The 12,509-nt window shown below is 40.9% G+C and overlaps 1 protein-coding gene across 10 annotated transcripts in view; it reads left to right on the forward strand.

Annotated features, from left to right (window-relative positions):
* The first annotated feature begins 7,118 nt into the window (after positions 1 to 7,118).
* PTPN2 (protein tyrosine phosphatase non-receptor type 2) overlaps positions 7,119 to 12,509 on the forward strand; it is an 86,094-nt gene continuing 80,703 nt past the window's right edge. The window contains exon 1 of one of the 10 annotated variants that reach the window (XM_054510374.2): positions 7,119 to 7,341. In XM_054510374.2, coding sequence (XP_054366349.1) covers positions 7,273 to 7,341 — 69 coding nt within the window. In that variant the 5' untranslated portion in view covers positions 7,119 to 7,272. The remainder of the gene's footprint in view (positions 7,342 to 12,509) is intronic. The other 9 variants (XM_064577983.1, XM_064577980.1, XM_045887068.3 and 6 more) reach the window with 9 other exon arrangements.

A 12,509-nucleotide genomic window follows, 5' to 3' on the forward strand; every position in this document is an offset into this window, starting at 1 on the left:
GTTGTTAAGAAAAGGTGAATTAAATAGATATAAGTAAGATAAAAATTTATAAATGAACTTGTCAGCAATATTTATGTTTTAAGGTATGTCTACTTAAATACCTCGAGTCATTTTGGTAACTTAAAACATTCTGCTAAGTTAAATTAGATGATGCATAATCATTAAATATCTAGATAATTTCCAAATAAGAGAAAATATTGAACATTTATTACTGGTCCTTCTGCTAAAAGTCTTCCATTTTGTTCAGCTCCATGGGTCTCTTTAACATTTGCTAGATAGGATTCTGTTTGATTCATGGATTTTACCAATTACATCTTCAAATTTACTCAGCTGAATTTTGTGGGTTTTTAAAAACACTATTACAGAGGAACTAAAGATATTTGGACCTGTTGGTAAACATGTGTCACATTGAAATATTATACTGTGAAGAAGCACACACGCTTCTAGAAATTATGAAATGTATTAATAAATTTGCCAGTGTAAAGAGTGCTGGTATGACACATTCACAATTGCTTACTTTTTAGTTTTCACTAGGAATTAAGGTTTCTAAAGTTAAGAATCCTAATTAATATATGTAATTAATGCTACTGAAACAACAAGGGAAACATCTTTGTGTGCAAGGAAAGTAAAGTGTGTTTTATTGAGGAAGAAGAAAATTGTAAAAGATTTGTGGAAAGGGAATCTTTGGAAAGGAATTTTTTATTTTTTTGTATGGTCAGGGCTGTTTGAGATTGAAGTAAACGTAATTAAGTGAATGAGCTTCAATATCAAAAGTAAGGTGATGCACAATTAAAATTTGATTTTTTCTCTGTTAAAAGGACAAAGTTTTCTTAGACTATTGGTCTGCTCTTGATAATAAGAGATTGTGAAAGGATTCTCTTTGCCCTTAAAGTAATCTACCTAGAAAACAAAAATTCTATGTTTTATCAAAATCATGTCCTGTGCCTGGGGTGGCTGGGTGGCTCAGTCAGTTAAGCCTCCATTCTTGATTTCGGCTAAGGTCATGATCTCGGGGTTGTGGGATTGAGCCCCTCGTGAGGCTCCATGATCAGTACAGAGTATGCTTGGGATTCTCTCTTTCCCTCTCCTTCTGCCTGCCACCCCCCCCCCAGCATTTTCTCTCTCTCTCTCAAATAAATAAATAAATAAAATATTTTTAAAAACACAATGCCCTTTGCTTCTTTTTATCTTTTTTTAAAGTTTATTTATTTATTTAAGTAATCTCTGCACCCAACGTGGGGCTCAAACTCATGACCCCAAGATCAAGGGTAGCATGCTCCTCCTAAATGATCCAGCCAGGCACCCCTCATTTTGTCCTAATTAGATCTTTGATTACTTAAAAAAACTGAATCTTCTCAATATTAAAAGTACTAAGTTTTGCTAACAACTATGTAATCTTCTGTATTTGCTTTTAAAATGTTTTATTGTTACTGTGGTTAAATACATAAAGCATCATTTCATAATGACCTGTGATCTATTTAATCAAATCTTCAAACTCTTCGATATTTTTGACAAATCCCCATAATTCAAATTTTAATCAAAGGCTTTTTGACTTAGAACTAACTTTGAGATAGGAGATATTCCAGAGGATCCCTGGAACATCTCAAAAGCTTTGTTCTCTCTCCTTATAAAAGAGAGATATTAAACTAATTAAGCTTATTTGGTATGTTAAATTACATGGGAAGTATTTTCAAATAAGTGATGATAAACCTCTTTATGTTATATTGTGTGGGTGAAAATTATTAATATAAGGGTTCTAGAAATTATATACCTGAAATTCTGTTGTGTCATTGTATAATAATTCTAATTATGATCTTAAAATGTTGTATGTCACAAAAACAACCCAATTTCCTTGTGAATTACATTATAATGAACTCTCATCAGATCTTTAACCATGGGCATTTTGAATTTTTTTTGTTATTTATAGACAGTTATTGTTTTACCCTGATGATTTTGCAAATGTGTTTCATCTTCAGGGAGATTCATTGAAAGGATTTTGACTAATACAGATTTCTGGTAACTTTAAGATTATAAAACTGAACTGGGTAAGAATTTCCAGAACAGGAAAAAAAAATAAAACTGGATTCAAGCAAAACAAGCATTAATTACATGGGACTACATGAACTAAGGAGGATAATTATAATTATTTATGAGTTTGTATTTAAAATATTGCTGATTCTTGAGGTGCCTGCCTGGCTCAGTGGGCAGAGCATATGACTCTTGATCTCAAGGTTGTGAGTTCCAGCCGGCTCCACATTGGGTGTAGAGGTTACTTAAAAATAAATAAATAATAAACAAATTTTAAGAAAAAAGAATATATTGCTGATATAAAAATTTGTACTTTCCAGATATAAGGGAATCTTTCCTCTCAAGCTAACTATGGCACAGAAATTTGGTAAATTATCCCCTTATAAGTAGAGTTGAAATATTTATGTTTTTCTCCCTAGTGGATCCCTCCAGAATTCAGAAACTCTTAGTGAGTATTCTTATTTTCATGGCAATATAGTTATTGACATAAGTTCAATAAGAATCTGTTCTCCTTGTAATAGGACACAATTGGAAACATTGATTATAATACTAAGCTTTAACTAAATGTCATATTTGAGAGAGATATAAATAGATTTAGATACAACCAGATAGCTTTAAGGCACTAAAGTTGACTCTATGGAGCCAATAAAGCCTATTGGAAAAATTGGCCTGGTACCTTGCTTATAGGGTTCCCAGCAGCAGGTAAGAAAGGTAAGAAAGGTTGCTTCCTGGCATGCACAGGAAACTCAGGATATTTTGGGGACCTTGAGAAAAGAGGAATTCACCCAAATCTATAGGTATTTCAGGAAAAGTCTAATGGTGAGTCCTTGGTGTGGCTTCTTAGCCTCAAGAGGCTTTTAAAAATTCAATCTTAGATTCTTTATGGAAACTTCCAGCCAAGCAGATTTAAAAGAGCCTATATGGTTAATCACTACCATTGATGCACTTATGTAAATAATCAGGCCAACTTTATTGAAATTAGATTTGGTTTGCAGATGAATTAGTCTTGCTGTAGTTATCTTTGATAAAAATGAGCAAAACTGTAGAGGAAAAATTATGTTTCAGTAATATACCTTTTTGGGTATAAAATTCTAGTGCTATTAATTGTCTTTGAGATTTTGTTTTCTCAAAAACTGGACTAGATCTTGCATTCTTCTAATTTACTCCAAAATTCATCTATAACTCCTCAAACTAACATTTCCGATTTTCTCCCACCCTTTTGATTTGGATTCATTGAGAACTAAAACTGCCCTTTTCCCGAAGCCATGCCAACTAACGCTGGACAACTTGATATACACTTCAGAGAAATCACCACAATCATTCATGTATAGACAATTTTCATGGCTGCTGCTGTGTAGGTCATTCAGAAAGACCACCAGAGACATTCAAACTGCAAATCAGGAAAATCTATCAGATTGTTACTGCCTGCCCTCACTCTATCCAAAGATGCTTCAAGCTGGATATCTAGAAATCTTGATCAGCTGCCTTCAGAATTCAGAAACTGGGATTCTAATCTGCTCTGATTATTAACCTTTGTTTTTCTTTTTTTTCCCCATAGAAATGCCTCTTATTAAATATTTGATTGCTTGCACCATAGGCCTAACTTTGGGAGCCCACCTGCATCACTGTCTCTTGAAATGAGATACAACTGTTTAACTGAACTAGCCTACTCTCAGGACTGAGACTCTGCTTCATTGAGCTGGAGCTTAACTTGTAGACTGTGAAAATTCTTGGGGAAGTTTTGAATGTGTGAGGGAAGGGGTTCAGAATAAGTCCCCCCAAATATGCTACTTTGACATGTGGACTATTTTCAGCTGAAGGCACTCAAGACCCAGCATACTCAAGAAAAATTTTTACCTCTCCTTAAACTACCTAAAAGAATTTAGGTAGAAGGCTTGGCCCAGAAAGAGAGCTTTTACCAAGAGATAATTTTTTTTCTGTGTGGCAGAATAAACAACTAATTACCAAATATCTGCTCTTCTTACTGTTCTGTGACTCACCCTCCTCCTCTTTGAAGGCCTAGACCCCTTTCCTATTCCTTAGCTCAAGATGGCATGAGCCTCAATCGCCAGGCTCACCCTTAAGTATCATAGTCTTATAGGGCCCCCATATGTATATAATCAACTTTGTTTTTCTCTTGCTAATGTTTTAAGTTAATTTGATTATTAGAAACAGCTGAAGAATCTGGAAGGGTTGAAGGAAAACTTTTTCCTTCCCGACAATCTCAGGAGATACAATGCCTTTAATATAAATAATCAGTTTCCGTGACAGAACTTCAGAAACCGGGACCATTAGATTGTGGGGTATTTCTGGAGGAGGTTTCATGTATTTGTAAATTACACTATGTAAAGAGAAAGGCTGGTTGGCTGTTTAATTTTCTGTTACTACAATTTCTTCTACCTCCCATAGCTTACTATCTTTACTGGTAAAAATTTTCACTATGTATATAAGGACTTTTTTTTTCACCCATGTATTTTAATCCTTTCAGACAGCTCTAATAGAACTTTGATGATATGTGTGCTCTGTGATACATTAGCCACTAGCCACATGTGGCTATTGAGCATTTGAAATGAGGCTAGTGCAACCGAGGAACTGAATTCTTACTTTCTGTGAAAGAAAAAATTATTCATGATACTTGTTGAAAATGATGAGTTAGGAAGACTTTAGTCACAGTGAGGGGGGTCTATTGTAATAGGGATAGGGACCACTGCAATGGGTTTTGCAGTGGTGGAGAGATTGAGCTCAACTTTTTTTTCCTTCCAAATTTTTATTTAAATTCTACTTAATATATAGTGTAATATTGGTTTCAGGAGAATTTAGGGATTCATTACTTACATATAGCACCCAGGGCTCATCATAACAAGTGCCCTCCTTTATACTCATCACCCATTTAGCCTATCCACCACCCACCCTTCTACATCAACAGTTTGTTCTCTATTGTTAAGAGCCTCTTATGATTTGCCTCCCCTTCTCCTCTCTCTCTTTTTCCTTTCCCACAACATCATCTGTATTGTTTCCTAAATTCCACATATAAGTGAAATCATACGGTATTTGTCTTTCTCTGACTGGCTTATTTCATTTAGCATAACACACTCTAGCTCCATCCATGTTGCTGCAAATGGCAAGATTTTATTCTTTTTGATGGCTGAGTAATATTCCTGTGTGTGTGTGTGTGTGTGTACACACACATCTTCTTTACCCATTCATCAGTTGATGGACACTTGGATTGAGCTCAACTTTGAATACAGACAGGACAAGTGGGAATTTATGGTCAAGGTGCAAGGTGAGGGGGTCAGTGGATAGAAAATTACTAAGAGGTATTATAAAACAAAATTCAATTGAGTAAATTTTAAAGATAATATTGGCTTTATTCAATGATTCATGAATCCGGCATCATCAAATCTAGTAGACAGAAATGATCTGAGGAGCTGTACAAATTGAAAGACTTACAGGCAAGAAGGGGGCAGGAACAAGTTACTTATATGAGGAAAAAAGGAGATTGGTTATTGCAAGTTTACTTTCCTTCAGAGGATGGCAGGGGTCTATCAACAGATTACCTAACTAGTGCTGATAAGGTGACTCCTAATTGACTCATTTAAGATCCCATTTCTGGGAGACCTGAAACAGTAATTAAGTGTAGGTTTGGTAACAGGGGGCTTAGCAAGCAACTCCATTTTAGGAGTTTTGTCTTGTTTTTAACACAGAAAACATCAGGGGTATTCTGACTAAACTGAACTAATAGGATTTTGCTGCAGGCAGGCCAGGGTGTTCAGATATCACCTGGGGGATAGTGGAAGATGAAGAACCTGATTAAATATTGAGGGTGATCAGATATTGAGAATGGGGGATTCTGGATAAACTGACTTAGTAAGATTCTTGCTAAAATTAGACAATGCAGAGGAACAGGGAAGTCCGAAAGTCAATGCTTAGTTGAAAAAGTGCTCAGAGGAACCTGAGTAGAATTTGTTCAAGGAGTGACTCTTTGTCATTTCATTTCATTTTAATTAAAATTTAAACATCCAGGTGCTGGGTGGCTCAGTCAGTTAAACCTCCAACTCTTGATTTTGGCTCAGGTCATGATCTCAGGGTCTTGGGATCAAGCCCCAAGTTGGGCTCTGTGCTCAGCAGGGAGTCTGCTGGAGATTTTGTCCCTCTCCCTCTGTCCCCGCCTCAAAAATAATAAATAGGGGTGACTGGGTGGCTCAGTCGGTTAAGCCTCTGCCTTCAGCTCAGGTCATACCAGAGTCCTGGGATCAAGCCCACATTACGCTCCCTGCTCAGCGGGGAGTCTGTTTCTCCCTCAGCCGCTCCCCCTGCTCATGCTGTCTCTCAAATGAATAAATAAGATCTTTGAAAAAAAAAATCTTTAAAAAGAAAAAATTTAAATGTCAATACTGGGTAGCACTGCTAAAATTTTTCTAACCCTTCACATTTCTTAAGAAGATGATGTGACAAAATACTATAAGCATATGGTTTACCAACAATGAATTATCTTAATCTGAAGAGATGATTTCCATAACCAGCATGTTTGTGCTGTAAAGATTTTTTTTTATAGGTAACATTGATTTTTAAGTTGGTGACATTTACTTAACAACATGTATTCTCCATAACTCCAGAAGAGGTTGCCTCTCCTTTTACTATAGTGGCTTATTTGGCACAAAACCCTCAGGCATACAAGAGCTGGCATCAGGGCTGGTTTATACTCTCTGAGGAAGCTGAGAAATTTGTTTCAAAATTGGACACAGGTCTCTACACTGACTTAGATGACGTTTAAAATAAAACGAAAATACTGCATTAAAAAAAATTAAGACTAAAGAGAAAAAGAGAAAAGGGACAGCAAGAAGTAAGGTCTTCCCAAGGGAATTTCTTGGTCCGCTCCATTCCTGGGAAACTCGCGGTACTGTATCTCCTCCCCCGGGCCAGGGGCCACCTAGCGCCCAACCTCCTCAGACAGCGGCCTCTGGGTGGTCCCCTTGGCCCCGCCCTCTCTCCACCTGGGCGCCCTCTGGACACGCCTCCTCCAGGCGCCCCGCCCCGCCGCCGTCCGACTCCCGGCGGCGCGAGTCGGCGCGCTGACGTCCGACGCTCCAGGTACTTTCCCCGCGGCCGGCCGGGCCCGGCGTGGGGGCGGGGCAGGGCGCGGAGCGCGCATGCGCCGCAGCGCCAGCGCTCTCCCCGGATCGTGCGGGGCCTGAGCCTCTCCGCCGGCGCAGGCTCCGCTCGCGCCAGCTCGCTCCCGCCGCCATGTCTGCCACCGTCGAGCGGGAGTTTGAGGAGTTGGATGCTCAGAATCGCTGGCATGAACTGTACTTGGTGAGTCGCGGGCTCGCGCAGTAGCCACAGTCCTCACCGAGGACCCGGGCTCGCGCCCGCCGGCTCCCTCCCGCCTCCCCCGCCTTCTGCTCGGGGCGGAAGTGGCGGCGCGCGGGCCGCGTCAGGGGCGCGCCTGCGCCGACCGAGTCTCTGGTTCCTTCTGAAAAAAAGACTTTGGGCGGGTGGGGATGGGGGGGGGTTGCTCCTCGTGAGCGCAAGCGCAGAGTTAGTTCTGGAAGGCGGCTCCACAGCGGCGCCTGGTGGCGGGCGAGGACGTACTCCGCCGCGCGTGGGGGGACCCGGTTTGGGGGTACCGGGGATACCCGCGGGCGGTCCGAGAGGTCTCGGGGGCGCCGAGAGAAGGGCGGTGAGGCCTCGGGGGGGCGCGGGCGAGCGGCGGGGAGCCGGCTGCAGCGTGGCGGGAGTTCGCACGCCCTGGTGGCTGACTGTCCGCGGATACCTTTTTCGCTGGCCAGGTGTTCTGTGGCTGGCTGAGCGGAGGCCGGCCGCGGCACCCATTTACGACGGCGCCGCCCGCTCCGGCCTTGGTGTTACGGGTGGCTCCAGGGCCTCTCGAAATGGCAGTGCCTAAACCGTGGTGACGGCGGAAGCTCCCGGCGAATCCGTAATCTTAATGTTTTCAGAGCGCCCAGTGTCTCAGCGCGTGGGTCGTCCTCCACAAACAGCTTCCAGGAGCGAGAATATCTGGCTTTGGTTGTGTTAGTTGAAAAAAGAATAAGGATGTTCTCTTTTAAATCTTTACTGAGGAATACCTGACATACAGTAAAATACACAGACTTTATGTATGGAGTTAAGCGAGTTTTCTAAATGTAAACACCTGTGTCAGCACCAACCAGGTCAAAATAACGAACCTTTCCATTACCCCAAAGGGGCCGTCATGCCCCTTCTTCCATCCCATAGACCACCGCTGTTTTGATGTCTTACTGCCATACAATAGTCCTGCCTTTTATCGAACTCCTATGAATGGAATCGTGTAGTTGAATTATTTTGTGACTAGTTTCTTCACATCAACTAGAGAACTCTTAATTCATATAGAAATTTATTTCTTTGAAGATGATTTAGTTGCCTGTACTGTACTGCTTAATTACTAGCATATTATTCCCAAGATTAAATTGAGTGGTGAGTTAAATGTTGCTTCTGCTGTTCGGTTCACTATACAGAAAAAGAAAAAAAAAGTTTTCCTGTAAATCTGGATGATTCTGGGTTTCTCCCCATTTAAATTCATTTAATTAAAAGACAGTAAAAATTGTTTCTTTGTCATGATCAGAATGTAACATTTTTTTCTTGAACACATTATCAGGAAGTATAATAAATACCCTGACTCACATGAGTAGAGTATGTTAGAATAGAGTACTAACTTTTAAGAACGCTGCTAATGGTTTTCCTAATTGTAGAAAATTTCAAATGCAAATTCTAGTAGGGGTCTTTATGTGAGAGCCTGCCAGCGAGCTGTGTCTTCTGCAGGTACATTTGTTTAAACAGAAGCTACTGTCTCCAGGTTGCTAGTGATATATCAGAATACAGATTGGAGAAGAGAAGGGTGAATGCTACAACTTAATTCAGCTTAACATTTTGGTTAAGCAGTTTGATTTTTGGGGGGTGGGGATAGCATTAATATCTTTGAAATTTTAATGAAAACTGTAATCCCTGTCGCCAGAAAAATGCACTTTATTATATCCACTGAAAATTTCACATTCAATTTCAAGGAATTCAGGAAACCCTTCCATGGACTCATGCCAAGGAATCCTTTAGTGGGTTAGTCAATGCTCTTACTATTTTTTTTGTAATGGAAAAAGAAGAACATTAGTTTGGTCAGTAGAAATCATGCAAAACATACTGGTGTTATAATAGAAGTGGGTCACAAACCAAGGTTAGTAATGGAAAGCAAGTCTAGGAAAAGGTTTTCCTTTGACTCTAGAATATATATTCAGCCATACTACACATATGTACTGAGCACCAGTGGTGTGCCAGTCCCTACTCTGGGCCTTTGAGATTCCACACAGAATGCAGCAAAGTTTCTTCTCTTGAGGAGCTCACAATTCTAGGACTTGTTCTTTTGATGGCCTCATCCCAATTCCCTATTTTCATTCATTCACTCCTAACACATCTATTATGTATCAGTGTTAGACTGAGTCCCAGCTCCTGAGGATCCAGCCTGATGGGAGTAGTAAATAGGTAAGAAGATGAAAACATAAAAGTAAGAAATGCAAAAGCTAGTTTTAAGCACAGGGTGTTGTCTAATCACCCAAAGGGGTGCACCTGGGAGTTCTGGTGGTGCAGGAGGTATGGCCTTACCTAAGTCTTAAATGACAAGTTGGCTTGATGAAGAGAATAAGGGAGGGGGAAAGAATTAGTCTTCCAGAGAAGAAAGGAATATGTGCAGAGGCACAGAGCATAGAACACCAAGAGGACTACCAACAGATTAGCCTCATGAGGAGTATGGAATGAAGTTGAGGTGCTGGAGGGATAAGGCTGGAGAGTAAGACAGAGCCTATTAGGTGCCTGTAGATCAGACTATGAAATTTGAGCTAGTTCATAGGACTCATTGAGGAATTTTAAGCCTGGAAGTACCATGGTCATACTATATTTACTTTTTAAATTTTATTTATTTATTTATTTTTTTAAGATTTTATATATGTATTTGACAGAGAGACAGCGAGAGAGGGAACACAAGCAGGGGGAGTGGGAGAGGGAGAAGCAGGCTTCCCGCTGAGCAGAGAGCCCAATGTGGGGCTCGATCCCAGAACCCTGGGATCATGACATGAGCCGAAGGCAGACACTTAATGACTAAGCACCCAGGTGCCCCCCCAAATTTTTAATTTAATTATTATTATTTAAAGGTTTTACTTATTTTTTGTTCGAGCTTGCGCACAAGCAGGGGGAGTGTCAGGCAGAGGGAGAAGCAGGCTCCCTGCTGAGCAAGGAGCCCAATGTGGGACTCAATACCAGGACCCTGGTATCATGACCTGAGCCAAAGGCAGATGCTTAACCAACTGAGCCACCAGGCATCCCTTTACTATATTTACTTTTTAGTAAGATCGTTCTGGTGTGATTGATGGGGCTCTCCGTAGGCAGGTAGTACAGGGAAGTAGTCTATTGGAATAAACCTGAAGAGAAGTGTCGACCTGAACTAAGGCAGTGGCAGGAGGCATGAAGGGGAGATACAGATTTGAAGTGGTAAGGGGATAAGATGTGTTTGGTTTTGGAACTGTTCAGTTCAGTTTGAGATGCCTGTAAGACGTCAAAATGGAAATCGTTTAATATATACATACGGATTTCAGGGGAGGTCTGAGCTGTAAATAGGACTTTGGAAATCATGAGCGCATAGGTGGTGTTTGAGGTCCTAAATGTGGATGAGATCATCTAGGGAAAATATGGAGGGTTTGGAAATGATGAAGGTCAACAACTAAGGGCGTAGGTAAAGAAAGGAGCTTGCAAAAAAGACTGGAGAGGAATAACCATGAAAGTAGGGAGAAAATCGATTGGTGGGTATGAAGGGAATTGATGGTCTGGAGGCCACATGCAGTAGATGGGACAAATAAAGTCAAAACTGAAAGGGCCCATTGACTTAAGAAGTGGATGATCAACAAATACCTTTATTTTTTATTTATTTGGGTTTTTTTTGTTTTGTGTGGGGTTTTTTTGGTTTGGGTTTTTTTTGTTTGTTTTTAGAGAGGAGGAGAAAGAGAGGGAGGGAGGGAGGAGGGCAGAGGGAGAGGGGGAGAGAGAGAGAGAAAATCTTAAGCAGGTTCCATGCCCAGCGTGAAGCCCAGTGTGAGGCTTGATCTCACAACCCTGAGATCCTGACCTGAGCCGAAATCAAGAGCTGATGCCTAACCCACTTGAGCCACCCAGGTGCTCCCAGATACCTTTAAAGAGAACAATTTCAGTGGAGTACAGAAGTCAGATGCTGAGCATTGAGAAGAGAAGGTGGGAAGAAGTACAACCAGGTAAGTGTAGACCATTCTTTTAAGAAGGCCAACTTGACCAATGGAGTGGGGAAGGTAGCTAAAATGAAGCACAATTATGTCCCTACTTACTGAAAACCTTCAGTGGTTTTTTCACTGATCATAATGTAAAATTCAGATTCTTATGTGGCTCACAAGAACACATGGTCTGTCTCCCCATATGCCTTTCTTCCCTCTTTCCACTGGTTCTGTTCCTTGAAATGTATGTGTCCATTCTTCCCTGAGGGCCTTCATAATTGTAGCTCTCTCTGCCTTAGCACAACTTCTACCACTGTTTTCCCCATTAAGTACCTCCTACTCGTCCCAGAAGTCTCACTTCCTTAGTGGGGGGCCTTCCTGTCCCTCCCTTGCAGGATATGATCCCCTGTTACATACTCCACAGTGTTCCACGACTTCCCCTTTCATAGCATTGTGTTGGATGTAATGCGCAGTAGATTATTTAGGGAACACAAATTTGCATTAAGCTAAACCACTATTACTTGAGTAGGGGAAAAGTGCTTAAGTGGGCTCTCTGCTTTGTCACAAGATTGGGTGATATTTGTTTTTTGGGGTTTTTTTGGCAGTGCTAATTGGATTAGGAAAAGAAAGGCTTTGCTCTTGGGCAAAAACTAGTTATAACTAAAAGTTGGGCTTGTTTAGTGGTGTGAGAACTTTTACTTTATACCTTACTGAAATTCTTGCAGGAAAGGAAAAATGAATTGATCATTTTGAGTCTGAAACTCTTTGGCCTCTTACTCCGTTTTATCCAGTTTTGAACAGTTGCTTTTATAACATAGCTTTTGATAATAAGAGGTTTCTTGGGAATAAATTATGGGGTCAGAGGAGAACAGACTATGAATCTTCTGCACTGTCTCATCAGAACTTCATGCAGGCGGTTCCAATGCCTTGCGCAGTGTCAGGCACTTAGTGGGTGCATGATAAATATTTGTTGAATAATGACTTCTTACCAGAGAAGGGTGACTTGATATGTTTTCACGGGGGAGGGAGGGGGGATTAGCCTAAAGAGAGAGGTTGGAAGTTGAAGAAATAGAAGGGATTACTGTTGGTGCCAGAAACCTCGAAAAGCAGGTGCTGATGGGAGCAAGAGCACACAGATGGAAGAACTGGCCTTGAAAGGGTACAACTGGCAGAAGTGAGATAACTGGAAAATTCTAATTTGGTTTGACTGACTAATGACAT

Source organism: Mirounga angustirostris, unplaced genomic scaffold (genome assembly GCF_029215605.1).
Source record: "Mirounga angustirostris isolate CCGP_5_RB_7025 unplaced genomic scaffold, mMirAng1.0.hap1 SCAF_14, whole genome shotgun sequence".
In the NCBI taxonomy this organism is placed as follows: Eukaryota; Metazoa; Chordata; class Mammalia; order Carnivora; family Phocidae; genus Mirounga; species Mirounga angustirostris.